The sequence below is a fragment of the Syngnathus scovelli genome, chromosome 2, assembly GCF_024217435.2.
Source record: "Syngnathus scovelli strain Florida chromosome 2, RoL_Ssco_1.2, whole genome shotgun sequence".
Lineage (NCBI taxonomy): Eukaryota > Metazoa > Chordata > Actinopteri > Syngnathiformes > Syngnathidae > Syngnathus > Syngnathus scovelli.
In genome coordinates this window covers 6,254,386-6,274,921 of record NC_090848.1, presented here as the reverse complement: position 1 = coordinate 6,274,921, position 20,536 = coordinate 6,254,386, and the positions used below count along the sequence as shown (strand labels likewise).

Below are 20,536 nucleotides of genomic sequence, written 5' to 3'. Positions count from 1 at the left end.
CGTCGACGTAAAAATTAATGCTCTGGGCGCGCTTCCATAATAGTGCATTCGCATCACAGTAAATGCGCTTTGTGTTGTTGCCTGGTTTTGACAGCTGTGGCCTCAATAGCGTTACATGATGCATTAAAGAACCTTTGCCTTATCTGAACTTGCAAATCATTTTCTTTTTCAGCAAAATATATTTATTCCGAAAGGTGCACCGGAAATAACTGCATGTGGAAAGTCGTGAGCCTTCGCTTCCTGAAATGTATCATTTCAGATTCAGAGAATCCCTCGGTCATGGCTGGATGATAGGACACAAACATCAAGAATAAACATTGGAGGACAATTTGTCAAGTCTGTAAGGTAGGGCTGCAAGGACTTTTGCGTAAACGTGGCATCGCTTATTACCGATACTGGTTCGATTATTTGAATGACAAGCTCCAACTTAAAGGTTGTTTTAGAGCCAGACTAGTCACCAGAGGGTCTTTAGGGAGGGCACAAAATATTATTACCCCATAACCAACTGCATGCGTGAGTGCATGCGTGGCTCGAATGTAACCGTGCAAACATGCATACACGCTTTGGACCTAATTTGCGACATGAGAGGCTGTTGCACATCAAACAAAATGCCATTAGTTCTTTTTATTTTTAAAATCTGCAGACTACTCAACATTAGGGTTTCTTAACGCAAAATTAGAAACTGTTATTATAGGGACTTCTGCTACTTATTCACTTATTTAGGGGGGTATTCCAGAAAGCAGGTTCAACATACTCTGAGTCTATCCCTGAACTCTGATTTGACTTATTCTGAGATGGGAGACTCGGAGTATTCGGTTCCAGAAAAGCTGATCTGAGTTAGTTCAATCAACTGAGTATGATAACCTAGAATTACGCGCGTGCACAATCACTATAAAAAGCCATCATCAATGGAACTCCGATACCACGAGTCATCATGACAACGGAGGAAAAACAGATCACCTTATTTTACCACAATGGAGTTGGAGGTCCTTATGCAAGTCTACGGCAATCACGAACCGCAAATCTAATACGGCTGCAGCAGCAAAGTTGAGAGAGACGTCATGGGAGGAAATTGCTGCACGATGCACAAGTTGCACTATTTCATTGCATCTAACCATAAGATCGTAGCTTAGCCTAGTATTTATAGTATAGTATTTATTGTAGAATTTAAGTAGGAATGAAATCGGATTTTCATTTAGGTGCAATCCAACAGGAAAAAGAAAAGACTTAGAAGCAGCTCAAGATGAAACATAAACAGATTACCGTATTTGCCGGTGTATTGGTCGACCTTTTTCGATCCAAAATCGACCGAAAAAAAATCAACCTCGACTTATACACCGAGTCATAAAATTTAACTTTGTATTCATCGCTTCAAATGTGATGGTAACCAAGGCCGTTTCTCATGCATCTCATTGTGCGTTGCATTTAGAAAATTTGAACCGGGCGGCGTGCGCGAGTGCGCGGCCCGCTGGAAGTCGAATGAGGCTCCGCGATCTCCTCCGCGGTGCTTATTAACAGCCGCATGCGCACGGCCTCCCGGAATTTGAACACATTTCGTCAATAAATTTTGCATATTGAATTTTGAAGTTTAATATAATGCAACAATTGAGCTCGACTTATACAAAGGATATATCATAAAATCGTAAATTTCCGTCGAATTTTAGGGGGTCGACTTATACACCGAGTCGACCTATACACCGGCATATACGGTAGTTCAGTGTTTCCCAACCACTGTGCCGCGGCACACTGGTGTGCCGTGAGAGACGTTCAGCTGTGCCGTGGGATTGTCCAATATTAATTACGGAGCGCATTGTAAACAGGATTGCCAAACCACTGGCCAGTTCACGCAAGGCCTGGTCAGCCACTTGCTAATCGTGCATGTGTGGAGAATCGGAGAATCTTGAGATTTCATATTGTGTCGATCTGATTGTATTGCATCGGCACATATTCAGTTTATGTGTGTGTTGCTGTGTGCTTTTGCTAACAGTGACAGACACTATGACGGTTGTGGTGCGTTTGTGGTCCAATGGAAATCAGAGTATGCAGTTCAACCTGGATTGGTTATTTTTCACATACGTAAAATAAGCAGTCAAGTCGAGATTCCTCGACTGTGATAGCCACTCAGCTGCTGTCAGAACAGCAGAGCGTCTTTAAAAGTGACTTTGTTCTTATTGTTGCAATATTTATAGACCTAGTCTAAAACAGTACACAAAATCACGTTGATTCTTTTATTTTAATCACAATCACTTTAAATAGTTTATTTCTTACACCGTCTAAAACCTTTTTAAAAAACTGTCACTTTTATTTAAAAAAAGGAATACAATTTAAAGAATATTTAGTATTTATTTCTATTAAATTATTCGACTCTCCATACATATATAGGAATAGGACTGTACGTGTTTCGTTGTAATATAACTGATTTTAATATAGGAGCTTAACAGATTTTTGTTGGTGGTGTGCCGCGAGATTTTTTCCAATGAAAAGGTGTGATTGAAAAAAGGTTGGGAAACACTGGATTAGTTAAACAAGTCAGGCGTGCCAGCCAATCGCAGGGCGCACAGAGACAAACAACCATTCGCACTCGCACTCACACCTAGGGACAATTTGGAGTGCTCAATCGGCCTACCAAGCATGTTTTTGGGATGTGGGAGGAAACCGGAGTGCCCGGAGAAAACCCACGCGGGCTCGGGGAGAACATGCAAACTCCGCACAGGGAGGGCCGGAGGTGGAATCGAACCCGCACCCTCCTAACTGTGAGGCGGACGTGCTACCCAGTGCCAAAAAAAAATCATTTGCATAAAAAACCAAACATAACTTTCTTTGTGTGGTTGAAACAGGTTGAAATTCTGGATCTCTTATAGTAAACCTGCCAGCAAACAGGTTATGTTCACCGAGTAAGAATTCGGTTCACCACCCAATTTTTTGCTCCTACATCTGGGAACTCATTTACTCTGTATGTTGAGTTGAGCTGCAGTCCGCACCCCTCGCTGGCTGAGCTGCCTCAAGTTCGGGTGTGTCTTCCTACCTGGAGGCAGCTGATTAAGTGCACCAGGTGGAGATGTGTGGTTTGGAGGCACTCACACACAGGACATTGAGGAGCAAGCAATGTGTAACACAAGGGAAAGAGACTGCAGGACAAAGGCTTGTAAAGACAGAAGAAGGAGCCGGTGAGCTTTTGGACATTCACATGTTTTGCAGAAAAATGGACAAATAATGTGATGAATAAGTTAAAATGTGTTTGTGATTAATCATGGGAAAACTTTAAGATAGAATATTGTAATTTTAATATTATTCGGGTGAAAATACAGTTAATAACGTGGTGCGTTTAAAAGGTATTTGAGCTAGAAGTAATTGATTTGTGTGCGTGTATTTACAGGGCTTGAAACTGCTTTTGTTTGGGAAAAGTGCTTTAAAAATGTATTTGTACATATAATGTATGTATTTCATTTGTTTTGGGTACTTTAAATATGGGTATTTTCTACTTATATTGAAGTTGGTTTCGAATAGATAAAAAAATAAGTATTTGATTTTGGGTTATATTTTGACCACCTATTTCTGGTTGTGTTTAAAGGTTTTTCACCTATGTGGTTTGGACAACTCTGAAAAATAAAAGAAAGAAAGAAAAGAATTCCGAATCTTGTACATTTGAGTGAATTCCATTCGAATCTTCGAAGCCAGCTTCCTTATCAAGTGGGGGAACTGCAGTTTAACCTCTCAAGAGTGAGGTCCACTTGACACTGTATTTTCTTTGACCCAAGTTTCAGTTCCTGTCCCCCATTAGTCGCAGAGGTTCACTTTACATCGCCGTAGTAGGATTGGAAATCTATTCTAAAGCGAGACTTCCTTTGTACAGTTTATTCTTTCTGTTTTCAGCATGTTTCCGAGAATACTTGTACAGTTGGGTCTCCTGTATGGACTTTGGACTCTGGTTACTGGAAACACGACATGTCAGCATCATCCTCTGCCGCTGCTGCTTGTATCATTTGACGGCTTCCGAGCCGACTATCTGCAGAGGTTCCCTATGCACAACTTGACGCTTCTGTACAACCAAGGGGTCCTGGTGGAGCAGCTCACCAACGTGTTTGTCACAAAAACCTTTCCCAACCATTATAGCCTGGTGAGCCTATCTTAATACGTATAACCGTATCATAAATGAAAGCGTAATGATGGCTTGAAAGCTATACAAACACAAATTAAACAAATACAACAAACATTTGGTTTGATTGAATACATACATAATTGGTGCAAGTTTATAAAAGGCAGAAGATGCATGAATTAGTAATTCACTAAACATCTGTTCACACAAATGTATGTTTTGAGTTTGTCTTTAAAAATATGAACATTCTGAGCAGGTGCCTCACCGCAGGTTTTGGTTCTCATTCTTAATATTATTAAAAGGCCTGAACCAGAAGAACACGTGGTTGGGAAAAAAAAAAAAAACAGCCTAATTATTAATATGACACAAAGCTATCAAGAGCCTTAAAACTCTGTAAAATGTGTCTGAAAATAGCTCTGAAGTGTACAGGTAGCCAATGAAGGAACCATAAAGGGACATGTTACGGAAAAAAAAAAAGGCTTTTTGTTGAAATACAAATAGTGGGGTCTCTGTGAAATTTAATCAAGTTAATCTTAAATGATCTATTTCTGAAAATGTGTCGAAGTAATTCTGCACTAGGCTTGGACTACTGCCTTGTAACCTTTATTAAATAACCAGTTTGTCAGCAATAACTTGACACCTGGCAAAAAATCACAAGTGAAGTGAAGCCACTATACTTTCTTTTTCGGTCCCAGTGAACACCACAACTGGAAGCAAAATGGCCACTCCTTGGAATGGATAAAAACAGGTGGATTTTGCTGCTTAACTTATATTAATTCCATGTTTAGACGAGTGGGGCCACATTCAACATGTTGCTGTAAAGAAAATCTTGGAGTTGATGTCCCCTTTAAGAATCCTGAGTCCAAATTGTTCCAGCGATTACAAAATGTTGATCTAATCGACTCCCAGCATTTATGCTTTTGAGTTTGTACTTAAGTAATGATTATTACGGTCTTACGTTATTATTACGGTATTTTGTGCTCCCTTTCAGGTGACGGGACTCTATGCAGAGTCTCACGGTATCCTTGCCAGCTCCATGTACGACCCCATCAGCCGCAAGCACTTCCATGTGAGCAACAGCAGTGACCCAATGTGGTGGAATGAGGCGACACCTATCTGGCTCTCAGCACATCAATCAGGCTACAAAACGGGGATTGCCATGTGGCCTGGCTCTGATGTGGAAATCCACAACCATACGCCCACACACTTCTTCCCTTACAACCCTCATGTGACCTTCCAGGAGCGTTTGGGCAATGTGACCAATTGGTTACTGGGAAGTGAGAAGGTAGCTAATTAGCAATATGTCCTACTTTTCGACTGTATAAGTATAGCGGCATGGGGTCATTTAGGAAGTTTCGCTTCATGTGTAAAAGTTGTCTCGTTCCAGGAGGAAGGAGTGATGTTCGCAGCCATCTATTGGGAGGAGCCAGACCGTTCAGGGCATCTATTTGGACCTGAAAATACTACGGCCATAGGCAAAGCGCTGAAGGAAGTGAGAACCTTTCTAAGTTTACTCATTGAGGGTTTAGCGATGTTGCCTGAGGTATAAATTGAATCCCTTCACAGTGATGACGAGTGTAAACCTCGTAATGAAGGTAGACAAGGGCTACTTGTCATAAGTGTAGCTTATTTGCTGACACAGAGGAGAGATTCACACCACGCAGCACATAGCTGCTGCCCATGTGAGCAAGTTTGCTTCTACCGTTCACAAGCATCTAGAAAGAAGGAGGATGGGTGATCGTGTGCGACACTTGGTTAGCGTTACCTGTCCACCAGTAGGGTGTCGCTTCAGATTGGTAGGATTGGAGGAGATAAGCACTTCAAAAATGCAGTTTTTATGAACATAAAATGGTGTTATCTGAGTTCACGATTTGGTTCCCGAAACGATAAATTGTTCATCCCTACTGTAAAAGTTAGAGCACAATTTAGGTTCATGCTGAAATTTCACCTTTCAACTCCTTGTGAATAGTGCTTATCTGTGTCTTAAAGAGGAAGTCAATCCCCAATATGTTCTGTGCTACTAGTCAAAATGTAGTATTCCACAAGTGCAATATTCACCAGAATGCTGTGTTTAGACTAGTGGAGGCACATATAAATCTAAAGAAAGTTTTTTTTGGGTTGACTCCCACTTTAAAGCTGTCATTCAGCTAACTGGTTACCAGTCTAGCTCATGTGATGTAATTGCAGGAAAATAATGGTCGGATGAGATGATATTTCTCACATGCGTGGTGCTTCTCCCAGGTTGATGACAACATTGGCCTGCTGATGTCTGAACTGAAGCGGACCGGACTGTGGGGTCGCGTTAACATTCTGGTGACCAGTGACCACGGCATGGCTCAGTGCTCGGTCGATCGCCTCATCCGACTGGATGATTGCTTGCACCCCGACAACTACACACTGGTGGACCTTACTCCTGTCACAGCCCTTATTCCAAACAACAGTACGTAGCCACCAAGTAAAGCATCAGGACTTGCTGCTGGCATGAGCGTGTCGGTTCTCGTGTGTTCTTCTAGAGCCAGAGGCTGTCTTTGCCTTGCTTGAGAAGTGCCACGCCCACATGACTGCCTATTTGAAGGAGGCCATCCCAGATCGTTTGCACTACCGCAACAACAAACGCGTCCAGCCCATCATACTGATTGCCGATGAGGGATGGACCATAATACAGCGAGGGAATCGACTGCCGAAATGTACAGTATGATTCCGAATGTGACGTGAAAAACTTGATTCGGTAAAGCTGATGGCTTTGTTCCTTCCCTCAGTGGGCGATCACGGCTATGACAACTCCCTACCCAGCATGCACCCCTTCATGGCGGCTCGGGGACCCAGCTTCCGGAGTGGCTACCGACTGAAGACTTTGCAGAGTGTGGACATTTACCCGCTCATGTGCCACCTGTTAGCTGTGCCCCCACAGCCCAACAATGGTAGCCTATCCAAGGCCCGCTGTATGCTCTGGGCCGAATGCAGCCAGGATGTGCGGATGATCATCGGTCTGGTGATGGGTGTCTTAATCGTGCTTGTCGCATTACCCGGTACGATATGAGTAGTGATAATTCAGATGCTACTGGATTCATGATGGCATACTTTGCAAAGCGAGGGAAGTGAAATGTCCTTCAATTTGTTTTCCCCCCACAGTTCTGTTCAAGCTAATTGCCCGCTGGCTTCGGCCATCATCTCCTCGAACCTTCCAGAGACTTGAAGTGGATCCCAATGATGAAGAGGAATCCTTGCTGGAGTAACTCACCTCAAGCTTCGCCTGCTCATGCACTTTATCCTGTGAGGTAGGAGAACCAAAGCCATTCAGATCAACTTGCAGCGCATAGTTTTTTTGGAGTTGTACATTGTTACTTGATAATACTGTTTGATGAGCACTGTCATATGAAGGAGTTCAACCTCCGTCCGTACTTTCCTGCTGTTGAGGTAAGTTTTAAACCAGTCTGTACGTTCAAAATTAAGTTCTGTTTTCTTCCGTCTCCTGTTATGACAAAGCAAATTACCGTAATTGATCTTATCCAACTCAACCAAAAATCTTGCCAAACAAGTTTCCAAGTCGTGTGTATGCAACACACAAAATGGCATAAACGATGAGGTTTAAACACCCAAACAATGTTTTACTTTATTACACATAAAATTATGTCTAAACTCCTCTACAACTATGTTTGGTAAAGTTGATCTGTAGGTCATACTACTTTTAGTCAGCAGAGGGGGTCAATAGCCTATCAGTAGAACGCATTGAGGTATTGTAAGGAAACTATGAAGTATTTGTGGATAATTTTATGCATTGATGAAACGATCGTGGCACGTGTTACATAATTTTCCACAATAAAAAGCAGCAGTATGCAGAAGTAGCACCTTGAGGAGAAATTGGTGGTTTGTTATTAAATAACATGGATGTTATTAAAACCATGCTTTCTCAGGGATCTAATGTTAACATAAGCAAGGATAACAGGAAATTACATTTGGGAGGGAAAATTAAGTCTTGTGTCTTTGTGTCCTTGTGGCTTTGTTTTCAGTGCTTTTTGGGTTGGTTTGTCACTTAGCGTTCGGTTGTATATTATTTGTGACATCCTAGACAGACAACGAATTTAAGCAGACTTCTGGTTGGATTATTTATGTTGCAATTTTTCCTGAGATTCCCAAGAATTGTCACTGAGTCTACATGATACTGGTTTGGTAAAATGGGATGGATTCATTGGTCAAATTCTGTGTGTCTGACCTTTTAGTTATCTTCTGTGATGTTGCATAACTGTATGTTTTGCACATTTTATTTTTTTGTTTTATTTCTTTAGGGCGTGCACTGGAAAGACTTTTAAGGCATATGAGATTTTTGTAATGCCATGAGATTTTTGTGTGTGTGAATAAACTCCTTGGAATTGGTAAGGTTTTCTTTTGATTGGTTCAAAGAAAAGGAAAATATGACTCATATTTGGAAAAATTAATTCATAATTCTTTATTATATATATTTTTCTCCATTGCAGTCACAACAAACGATACAGTATAACAAAAGGGAAGTACTGTATATAAAACAATACTGACATACATACTCTTGTTTCTGTGTATTTATATATATTCTATTCGGCATGTCATTACTTAGCTACATATCTACATCACTGTAAATCTTTGCAGATAAATAGACTTTTATTTTCAGGAGGTATTGTAAGAAAAATAACTCAATTTCTAAAACTGGCCACAGTTGAGCCATTTGTGAAAAATATTTAACTCTTTCCCAGAATGATTTGACAATATTGTAGACACAGCATATCAAGAAACCAGTGATAAACAATGCATGCTTGTGTCACTGGTTTCCACTGAGACATTTGGTGTGAGTTTGGGGATTTCTCCCCACAGACAGGTTGGTTCCTGGATAATTAATTGTGCAGTGCACGGACATTTAAAATGGCTGACGACTATAACCACCACTAAACTTGCTTCTCCGCAGCTTAGGCTGCTGGAGACTCTTTGATTCGATAAAGGCTCACCTTAACCCTTCCATGAACATTGACTTGCTGCAAAGTCCCTCAACTTGGCGAGCTGTTTCCATTTCATGCTAAGCAAATATGATATTGTAGCTGCATGACCAATAACTAAATCAAAATTTCTATGATTGTTGTAAGTGGAATAATTAAAATGTGTTTATTTCTATGCATGTGAACGAATAAACCAATTGGTCCTTTGGCAGAAGCCTTCACAAAAGTTGATCGTGTGTACAGACACTTGTATCATTTATCATTGTGCTTCTATTTAGGACAACACGTTGGCACAGACTCCTACAAAAAACATCTGTACTGTATATTTCTTCTCTCACTTTACATTCTGGATATTTATAGAGAACATTTACAAGCTATGGAAGGAATGAGCAATCTACAAGTATACTCTGCCAATATTGAGCAAATGAGTTTACACAAAAAGAGCTATTTACAATCAAAATAAAAAAAAAAATTAAAAGCTACTTTAGCACATCTTTAGCACAGTTTCTACAGCTACTCATTTTCAAGCTAAAGACCACACTAGAAATCATGTACACACAAAAAACACTTTTTAAAGACCTGATATAACTATAGTAGGTGATGATACTTTCACAATTGTGGAACAATCATTCTTTCTTTTTTAAATTTAGCTTAATAAAATGTGATGTGACTGACACACATAGCCTCACATAGGCATTATATGCTTTGCAGACCCTGATAGTGGAACATTTAAGTACTTAAACGCACAAAAAAGTTCTGTTTCTTCATGGAAAGAATGCACATTCCTCAGTCGGGGATACCAGTTATTCCCAAGGTTATCTTTCACTGTTTAAAACCCCTTCTTAACTAATTTGAAAACATTCCAAATTAGTCAACTGTTGAAAAAAAAAAAATCCACAAATGTTTACAAATGCAACAAAATTTGAAGAAAAAACCCCACACACATTTATTCTCCCTTGTAAAAGGCAAGAAATAAAAAGTAATGGTGCCCAAAACCTTTACATATGTAATCTTGCATAGCTGTGAATGTGAAGCCATACAACAGGGAAGAAATGCTGTACTGAAACGGAGAGACCTTTGCACGTACAGTGATGCAGAGTCGCCTGTAGCTAGACCAAAACAATGAGGAGAGATACCTGAGGCTACAATCAAGTCTGAGCACCACACATGCAAAGTGGGACACTTACAGTAGGTCAAACGTTTTTGCCTTGATAATCCACCACAGTGAAGCTTGTATTTTAGAGGTTTCCCAAAATGATAGCCTTTTACCATTCATGAATTCCATACTTTTATTTTTTTGTTGTTGATTATTGTCCAAATGTACAGTCAAGAGATGCCTTTATATTATTATGCTTATTTGATTTATAATCCATGTCAGACACATGAACTATAGATACAGAAGTAAACCCTCTGGAATTAAAACTCTCAATTCCATCAAAATGGTGAGAATTGAAAAGTATGGCGAAGGAAAGGATCCGAGGACCACAACCTGAAGCGTGTACAACATAGTGTGTCACAAACATGTTTACTGTAGCTGCCAGTGAAACTAGGTCACTGGTGTTTACTGATGATTTGAGGTGTTCATGCATTTGTAAATGTGATATTCTCTGCATAAAATGTCTGCAGTTTGTGAATGGTAAATAGCTATTTATTTTGGTGAAACCTGAAAAACTAAAGCTGACAATACGTTTTGGTTGATTGACCTGATTTGGCTGTGAAACACCTGATTGGCTGAAACTCCGGATGCGGCAGAGTGGTGGTTAGGGCGGTTGCTTAGTATGTGAAGAGAGCAGCCACAAAACACTTAAAAAAAGAAGCAATTCACACTACACATATCGACTCCTGGCTGTTTTTTTTTTTTTTAGATGGCACATTATGTTGGGTTAGCACACAATGAGTCCCCACTCATACAGTTCTTGCCTGTATGAGTGTGAAGCATCAGCACCCCCTGGATTTTCCTTTTCAAAAAAGGTCACTGTAACCAAGATGATACAAAACCTACCCATCTTCGCTCAATAGCACCATTAGAATCTTGTCGCAAATTGTAAAGGGGTCAAGGGTTACTGTATCTGTGTTTGTGTGAAGTCGGGATACATCCCATGTTACTCTTAACTACTTTTCACTGTATGCACGAACAAATTAGCACCCTGCTGTACAGGTCAATGTTGTTGCAAGTGTGTTAACTAAGCACATCTCCCTGCACTGAGAGAGTTGCATAGCCGTTGTCCATGTGGCTGCGGGCCTCATACGGCCACAAACTGAAGGCAAGTACGCAGGTTGCACCATAGAATCTAAAACGACAATCTGCCCTTTTGCACCTTAATAACACAAGTTTGTGTGTTACATATTTGCACATTGACATGTGACTCTATTGCATCTATTGCACATTGACTCATTTACTCATCTGCTGGCAGCGAATGAAACTATAGCACCACAGAAAGTAGTTTTGGATACTTAAAATGAGTTGCAATCCCAACTGTACTTTTCTGTAGGATCGCCTCTAGAGAACATGTGACTATATTTGGCAACATAAATTTAATAAGGCAGGTGAACCCCAATGCCGAAAGATAACAATAGTAAGTGCATTACATGTATAATGAAATAAAATAAAATCATAAAATACGAGGGAACATTTTTGCACTTATGCCATTTCAGCAACCACAAATAATTATTCAATCACACCATTATTTGTTTGGGTAAAACTTTCTAACACAACCATTTGGTCAGAGTTAGTCATTGTAAACAAAAAGTAGCTTCAGGGTTACCGTGAACATTGCGATTTTCATTTTATAATCTCATTTTATCTCTTTTTTGTATATGTTCCCTAGACAGTAACACGAATATTTTCTGTATGTGATCTTCACACTGCATCATGTGTAATGAATGCAAAGGTTGACCCTGTTTGATGCCGAAAGCACTCCCCAACCAGTCCCACTCCCAATCCAAGGTCTCACTGTTTGTGCTCGTCACAAAGTGTAAATGGGCCCGGCACTCTGAAAACATGAGCTCGAGATGATTAATACTCTGTATACACGTTGTGACTCCTGCCTATGTAACAGCTTGAGTAAAATAAATAAATCACAGCTTAGTTGTGGGTGGCTTTGGATGAGTGAGTCAACATGACAAATATGACTCAAATTAAGAAAAATATGCTTGTGTTTGCTCATGTAGAAATTCTTTGTCTTTTTGGTTGTTTTCTAGCGTATTAGTCAATATACTTGTTTTGACCCCATATTGGTTAGGTATTACATTTTATTTCAGACATCGTGCCCTAATTTTGTGGATAGGCGTGTGTGCATAAAAACAGGCACATCTTCATTTTCGTGCCAGGGCAAGTATATTTTACTGTTATTGGGAATTTGGCAGTAAAAGAAAGACCAGTTTAAAGCAGGTCTAAGTTGTGGTGCAAGTGATATAAGACGATTTTAGTGGATCCGATCAAGGCGCAGGCAGACAGTTTCCGAGCGTGTGTTGGGTGGATGTCATCATTTTTCAATCATATACGTATATGATAAGAGAGTCAGACAATCTTTCTGAATCAATGGGGAAATTAATTCATTGAACAAATGATCATCTTAAAGTTATTTCAAAATTTTCTTTGTGCGTACCAATCTCAAGGATGAAAAAGGAATCAGAGGAGCCGCTTCGATTTCTAACCCTCTCATAACGGCGCAAACGCTCCTTTTTACTTGTGCTCATTTACCAAAAGAAAGTAAACTCCACCCATGGTCATACTGAGATGGCACTTTGCCGTAGACTTGTGCTGGGCACGAAAATAGGGTCCATTGTTTTAAGATGATTCCTCTAATCTTAACAGGGAGGATAAAGAACAACTTTTCTCCCTCCCCAGTTTGTTTTTTTAAGATACACATTCATTAAGCAGGAAATTAAGAAATTAATTAAGTAACAATCTACTCTAGCCCATGGAACATTTCAAATTTTCAGAAAGCCATGATTATTTTTTGATACAACTCTTCAAAACTACAATAGCTACTTTCTGGTTTTTTAGTACAGAGGACCTTCATCCCTCCAACAATCCAGTTCTTCATCAATTTACAGAACGTCTCATCTTTGTGTGACAACATGTAAACAGCAAGAAGCAAATCAATGTTGGATGAAATATGCGAGAAGGGAGGTTTTTTTATGGACTCCCACTGAGGCAGCTTGTTGAGTCATAACCAAAGGACTCGCAAGTTGAAGGTGCTCGCAAGGAAGGTGTGTATTTTTTAATGTGGGTGTGTGCATTAAAATGTGTCAGATTGCTTTCGTGTCTCTGTGCTTATTCCAAGTGTGACCTGTGTGTTTCTTATTCCTCTCTCAATGTGTCTACTCATGAACAGAAACGTGTGCGCGCGTCAAAGTGAAGACTCGTACTGTAGAAGTTCGTACAGCAGTGGTCCATCCCGGTATCGGATGCCCACTGCGGCCGGTGTGATGTACTGCAAGATGTTTATAGTCCTTCGCAGGCGCCTGTCAACGTAGTGGGCGTCCCACGCCGGGTAACGCTTCCTGGGCATGTCGATCTTTATAAGTGGGCCCTCGGGCTTGGAAGTGGGGGGCACTGACCGCACCTGGAAGACGGGAAGACACGTCTCAGCCACATCCTCTTCTGTCTGGGACTTGGTCATGTGCGCCGGGGTAGGTGGGGCGGTAGGTGGCACAGAAGGGGGAAGGGGAAGACCCCAAAGAAGCTCGGCGCAGCAGGAGGAGGCGGGACTTGGCTGGAGGTGACCAGTGGCAGGGTGCAGGAAGCCGTAGTACAACAGCATAACCAGGACACCACCAGCAAATGTCAGGTAGACGCTGCACAATGCCTGGATGGCGTATGAGTCGGTCAGCACGGGGTCCCTGTAGGCGTACCTGCATGTGTTGCAGTCGCGTTAGTATTGTCTTTGGTGGACTATTTCGTAATGTCATCATAATTAATTTAAATCTCAACTCAAGACTTGTTACTTTACTGTTCTCTGGAACTATCGGCGTTTTCCTGCCTCACCCTTATGAGATCTGGATTTTGGCCCGTCTCTGCCACTCCTCATCCCTATCCTGCTCTCAGAGGCAGTGAGAGAGAAGTGAGTCTTTGAAGGACTCAGAATATTCCAGATAGGATAGGAAGAGGGCCACGTGCCAGAAGGCGATGACCAGCAGAGCTTCATTTCATTAAACGGACTATCGTGCTGTTTAGACTAACATTGTACCACATATATTTATTATGTCATGTGATTACCATTGCCCACTCCACATCCTAGAAGGTGGTTCCCTCCACGCTCAAACGATTTTCAACGTTTATTTCTCTCATAAATAGGATTTCAGTTGTTTTTTAATTATCTTTATTGAGGAAGCCGGTAGGTTGATCTTTAACTGTGGCCTTGTGAAGCCCTTTGAGAGTCTCGTGTGATTAAGGGCAATATATATACGTATATGTATTTTACATCCTGATTTCACATTGAAAATTACAGCTCACGTTTCAGTTATGTAAAACTAAACCAAAGTGTCTTGTGTTGTGCTAATGGGGGATCCTAAAAATCATAAATAAGAAATGTTACATGGAAATGAAATGACACGTTCCGCGTTTAAAGTTTCATTATGATTTCATGGAGCATGTGTTTTGAGCATTTTTTACTCACCACAGGCCAGTGAGGATGGTGTTCTCCGCCAACACTACAGTGTAGTAGGTAATCATTCTGTGGCGCGTCTGGCCTCCCTTCACGTTAAACCAGCAGAAGATGTAGACGATGCCCACCACCATATTGAAAAGCACCTCCTCCCATTTGGACATGCAGAAATCGGTGCCGCCGTGCACTACCCAGAAGGCCATGGCGGACCAGTGGACCACCACAAAGATGCCAAAGTAGATATGAAAGAGTGAGGCAAAGAGGGCAAGTGAGAGGACACGCGACGAGATGGTAAAGAGGCGCCAGAAGAGGTGCAGCAGAGCCCCACGGTAGCTCATGCTGCGCTGATCATCACGCGAGTCCCGCAACAGTTTGTGGTAGGAGGCCAAGACCCAGGCGAGAGACAGGAGGGAGGCGAGAGAGGAGATGCCTGCGGGAGAGGGACAAGACTCATGCTTCATTTCCTTTGAGTTAAATCCATTTGGAACAAAGTTTGGAGGAACTTTGAATGAGTCGGCACAAATTAGGGTTGAGCTAGTTGGACTTGTCAACTGGAACCAAAAGACTGAAAGACTTAACACGCAGATAATTATTGGACATTCCTCGAGATGATTTACTCTAGAATCATTTGATACTATCATTCACGTCAAGATATTGTATTAGCATATATAACTAGCATTTGTGTATCTTTTGTTTTGAGTGCTCTTTTTGTGAACCATGTCTTCTCATCCACTTACACTGCAGCGTCTCAGCGCGGTTCTCCTGGATCATGATACACAGCTGCAGGACCAGCTGAGGCGCAGATTCCAGGAAAGTCTCCAGCAGCCGAAGCATGTTGACGTCAGCATACTCGAACATCATGGCCCAGTACCAGCGGCGCTGATGCTCCTTCTGCCGACGCGACATGAGGCCGAGGTAAAGTGTCCTGATGTACCTGCGGCAGTCATAAGTAATGAATAAATTTAATTCATAATAAAAATGCCTTCACCAGATGGTTTATATACACATGCAATCATGATGGCACTATAAAAAAAAAAGACTTGAGAAAGATAATAACAGCCAGCTTTGACAAACCTTTCTGGATGATTAATTTTTGGTGGCGGTCACTGAGTGTGCTATTGTCTTTCTGAAGCCAGAATTGATGATCCCACACTAGTAATTTGGCTCTTTCAATGGAGCTCAATAGACTGCGCTGCGTGTATGAGTAACGTAGCAGCTTAAATAGCATTAGGTCATGTAATTTAGTACAAAAAGAATTATAAGTTTAAATGACCTAGCACCTTTTTTAATGGAAATTGGTTTATAATGATAAAATTTCACTCAATGTGAAAAATATTATATATAAAAAGATTATTTCAACAGTAAAGGGTGTGAATTATTGTGGACATGAGCTACTAATATTTTGATGCTTCTTTTTATCAATAACACCTAATGAATAAAAAGACAGACAAGTAAAAGATGCTCCTTTCTTGGTTGTTAAGATACAGTGACAGCTTAAGTGGGTGAATGCAGATTCCAATTAAAATGCCCCTCAGCTCTTAGTCACCAGTGTGTGTGTGCTTAAATGATATTTTCCATGCGCGTTAGTGCATGCTTTTATATCATGTCTTCTTCTGCTTTGCAAAAACTACCAGTTACAGCCACATAGCATGAATAATACAGCATCCATAGAGGAGCTCATATACACTCGTGCCCTGGAAGCAGCTTGGCTTATGGCTTGACCTTTCGTTTTAAAATGCAGTGTGACCTTGACCTGAGAATTATCTTGATTTTTTTTTAACATCTTGGCTTGGGTGTAAACATAACACAGCAGCCTTTTTGGTTCAAAGATGGAGTAAGCGGGTCACCCTGACAGCTGCTTGCATTCGATAATTGCAAACAGTGTGGAGTCTTCTACATCAACCCTCCCCCAAGCACTCTCGCTTTTCTTCTCCCATCCCCCTTTTACTGGTATTGTGTGCGAGCAACCTTTTCCCACATCTTCCTCTCCTCATCTTATTCCTTCCATTGGCTTCTTCCTCCCTCCTCCCTTTCTCCTCTATTCTCTTTGACCCTTCATGCTTCTTCTCACTTCCTTCTTCCCTCATCTCTCTCCGCCTCCATCTCTTAACGATCCATCTCAATCAGTCTGAAGCCTTTCCCCTGCCCCCTCTCCCACATGTTCCTCCACTTTTACCAGGTAGAAGAGTCCATTCCTCAGAATTGAGAAGGTGTGTGTGCATGTATGTACGGGTGGTCGATTTAACCCTTGAAGCTGACCAAAGCTGAAGAGTTTCATTGGTGTTGCCTTTCTCAGCAGGATATAAAGAAACAAACACACGCAGGCACGCAACTACTCGAGCTGCTGTCTGCCTAAAGGCAAGTAGAGACCATAAAAGAGAGTTCAGCAAGGAGGGGAATGAGAGAGTGCACAATTGTCTTTGTGGCTGATCATTTGGATCACTGGTGCTATGTAACAGGCAGATGCTTATGATTGAATGATTTTATGATGGTTTGTAATAAACTTCCCTTTTGTGGTTCAAACAAATATTTCATTTATTTCTAAACTACCGTAGTTTTCTTAGGTGATTTGTAGGCACTGATTATTCTCTTATAGGAGTTTTCCCACAGAATTAATGTCTACTAACTGAAGCGTGAGGGAGCCTGCAGAGAGGCTTGCTCATCGAGCTGTCGTTGTGAAGCAAGCTCTTCTTCGACTTAGCTTTATCTACTCGACACCATACTTGCCCTTTAGAGTGCTCCAATTTACGAGAATTTGTCACGTTATTGATTTTTTGACTTGTTGTGGACATAATTTGAGTTACGAGCGAGCTTCAGGTTTCCATGAAGCAGTGCTTGAGTGAAGTGAAAAACAACAGTTTGCAATTTAATGCCGAGTGTTGTTAGCAACAGTGTTGTTAGTTGATAGTGGTGTTTATTATCTACTATTTATATAGTGTAGTTTAGTGACAAGGCAAGCGCAATTTGCGGTAGTAGTGTAGCTAGCAATTTAACAATTCAGGGGGCGAATTCTTGATTGATAATTTAGTAGTGAATTGAATATAGTAAAATAGTAGATAACTTCAATAAGCATGTAAATAGCGCAACATAGTTACCATGTTGTTGACTTTCAATTTGTCCCAACGTACAGAAACATTTTGGGGTTGCATTTTGGGGTTGGGGGTGCATGTAATGCACCAGGGAAAACAAATATCGTAGATTTGTGCAAACAAAAACATTTGAAAAAGTTTATTGAACTTGCTTTTCAAATAAAAAAATAAACACATGCGTGGTAGGTCGATTGAGCACTCCAAACTGCCCCTAGGTGTGAGTGCGAGTGCGGATGGTTGTTCGTCTCTGTGTGCCCTGCGATTGGCTGGCGACCAGTTCAGGATGTCCCCCACTTGTCAGTTAAAATAGGTTCCAGCACGCCCGCAACCCTCATGAGAAGAAGCAGTTAAGTAAATTTGCTGACCAGAGTAATTAGCGACCCACTTGCTCTTCGCCTGGTCGTGCAGGGCTGCTGACCAGCGGTTGGGGAGCAACATTTTAAACAATGATATCTTTATAAAATCACACTTTAAAAAATTGCCTTTTAGGCGCGGAAGGGATTTGGGCATTTAAGTTTATTTACATGCAGTGAAAAAATATGAATTTGCGTCACAAGCTTTCGCCAATGAATTAAAATGTCACGTGAGAGAAGTCGTGTTTGAAGGGGTGTGTCTTTGGGGGTAGTACCTTGGTATGTTGATATATATATATACCGTATTGGCCCGAATATAAGACGACCCTGATTATAAGACGACCCCCTCTTTTTCAAGACGCAAGTTTGAAAAAAGACTTTTTGAACACCAAATTTAATTTTTACACAGAAAATAATTACAGTACATCTGAAACAAATGATTATAACCATATATTCGAGAGAAAAAGCATGTTATTTTGATTTTGTGTGTGCATGCATGCAGATAGATAGATAGATAGATAGATAGATAGATAGATAGATAGATAGATAGATAGATAGATAGATAGATAGATAGATAGATAGTTTTTTTGTGCTGTGTTGATATCAGTTGCAGTTTCACCCCCACCATTGACAAACCCACTTAACTTACCTCCACACTTGCCCCAACTGGAGGATGTGTATGGTGGCCTGCCACAGCCAGATGGTGGCCAGCTGCAGGCGATCTTTGCCGGCGGGATAGTGGCACCCTAGAGCCACCGCACCCCGCTTTGTCAAACCCTCAACCTCCCCGAGCCCTCCGCCAGTATAGTCCTGCACAAACCAGCGGAAACTCAAAATCTGGACCAGCACAGAAGGCACCAGCACGAAGAAGAGCGTGAGGCCAAACCACAGGTAGTCCCGCCTCTGGTAGTAGTCCACCGCGAGGCACAGGTCCGTGCCAACGTCCCAGAAGAAGACGAGGAGGGCCAGTATGATCCAGAGGCAGTCCAGCCACAGTTGCTCCGGGGGTGGACAGTGAGTCTCTCGGACACCGACGCCCCCGGCGGGGGGTTGGCCCCCGCCGAGCATCGATCCGAGACAGGCAGAGCGGCACCCCCAGTAGCACGCCGAAGTGCGGCAGCACTGGCAGATGTGGATCGCGGCCGAGTCCAGCGGCTCGTCGGCATCGACGTCATAAAGCTGGGCAAAACCCACCCCGGCTTTACCGTCCGACTGCGCGGCCATGTTCCCCTTGCCGCTGGTACCCTCCGGTGAATAGCACGACAGCCGCACCGTGGTGATTCTTTTTCGCGGGGCGCGGACGCCGCGTCGCTTCCCAAATACCTGCTGCAGCTGTACGTTTCCCTCGGTGTCTCCTTCCAGCCCGGGGCCTGGAGAGCCATCAGAGTTCCCTTTCCCGGTCCATTGAAGACCCCTTCACCAGAACCTGAGTCCGAGTCCACGAGCCCTGCATCATCTGGTCATATTGGGAGACAGGAGCCTGTGACGTCATTCATCACGCCTTTTTTTCCCCCCTTAAAAAAAATTAATAATAAATACGCCTGACAGCTTGAATGGACGCGCTAGTGCCATTGCCCTCTCTGCCTCGGTCGCTCGGCTACACTCGCATGGCTTTTCGAAGTTGCACAAGAGGAAGCAAGTGCAGCCATAGACCGTGCGTGTCCCACCCGGTCCGCCTGTCCAACCTCTTCTTACGCTGCTACGCTCCATCTCACTCCCCCCTGCATCGGTGTACCGAACACAGTTTAACTTTCACGGTTGATTGTCCTGTCAGTGTCTCTGCCATGTTGAATGTGGCAAACGTGCTTGTAAATATGAAGCTGACTTCACTACACAAAGCAACGAGAAGTTGACAACCTACAAAATGTTGAGACAAAACGCACACACACAAGCATGGGCGGTTTTACAAGGAGGCAGAGGATGGCAGCTGCCACCGTCACCTGAGATTGATACCTCCTCAGTTGTCACTCCTACTGGCAATTTATCTATTAGCACTAAATTCAAAATATTCAATAAATGTTTCTGAAATCGTCTCCATACAGTTTACAAATCTTTTATTCACCAGTTTAGAATTCTCTCCTCCGACTGCCCCTTATTTCCAAACGGTTGCAACCCACTGCCACCAATTTGGGAAAAAATATCAAGTCCATAAGTGAATGATAGCTTATTACATTAAGTTGTATTCAGCATTCAGAGCAAGCGTCTATTTCCACTAACCAGAATACAGTACCAAGTTAAAACGCTTTATAAAATAAAGTCACTAATGTTGTCTTCTATCATACCACTCTTTCCTTCTGATCCAACCTCTTAAGTAATAGTTTTCCCCTTGAATACAAGACATTCACCCCCCCTTCGGCATGCTTTGGAAACAGCCCTACTGTTGTCATGGCAACTGTAGGTGTATAGTTGCTACATCTTGGAT

The 20,536-nt window shown here is 42.0% G+C and overlaps 2 protein-coding genes across 5 annotated transcripts; one reads left to right on the top strand and one right to left on the bottom strand.

The window, feature by feature from the left end:
- The first annotated feature begins 87 nt into the window (after positions 1–87).
- Positions 88–13,283, top strand: enpp4 (ectonucleotide pyrophosphatase/phosphodiesterase 4). 4 transcript variants are annotated; one of them, XM_049754103.2, is made up of 9 exons: positions 358–3,167; positions 3,874–4,117; positions 5,088–5,381; positions 5,484–5,588; positions 6,338–6,536; positions 6,610–6,783; positions 6,856–7,125; positions 7,229–7,374; positions 13,070–13,283. In XM_049754103.2, the coding sequence occupies exons 1-8, from the start codon at positions 3,106–3,108 to the stop codon at positions 7,330–7,332; spliced, it is 1,452 nt and encodes a 483-aa protein (XP_049610060.1). In that variant the 5' UTR covers positions 358–3,105; the 3' UTR covers positions 7,333–7,374; positions 13,070–13,283. The 4 variants fall into 4 exon arrangements, with proteins under 4 accessions (XP_049610061.1, XP_049610060.1, XP_049610059.1 ...); XM_049754102.1 differs by lacking the exon at positions 13,070–13,283 and adding an exon at positions 8,383–8,473; XM_049754104.2 differs by lacking the exons at positions 358–3,167; positions 13,070–13,283 and adding an exon at positions 88–345 and having other exon boundaries at positions 7,229–8,473.
- Positions 8,519–19,842, bottom strand: LOC125988650 (XK-related protein 6). Its single transcript, XM_049754094.2, has 4 exons — positions 18,764–19,842; positions 15,410–15,606; positions 14,685–15,102; positions 8,519–13,920 (listed from the first exon to the last, which is right to left on the bottom strand). The coding sequence occupies exons 1-4, from the start codon at positions 19,336–19,338 to the stop codon at positions 13,416–13,418; spliced, it is 1,695 nt and encodes a 564-aa protein (XP_049610051.1). The 5' UTR covers positions 19,339–19,842; the 3' UTR covers positions 8,519–13,415.
- Between the last annotated feature and the right edge of the window lie 694 nt (positions 19,843–20,536).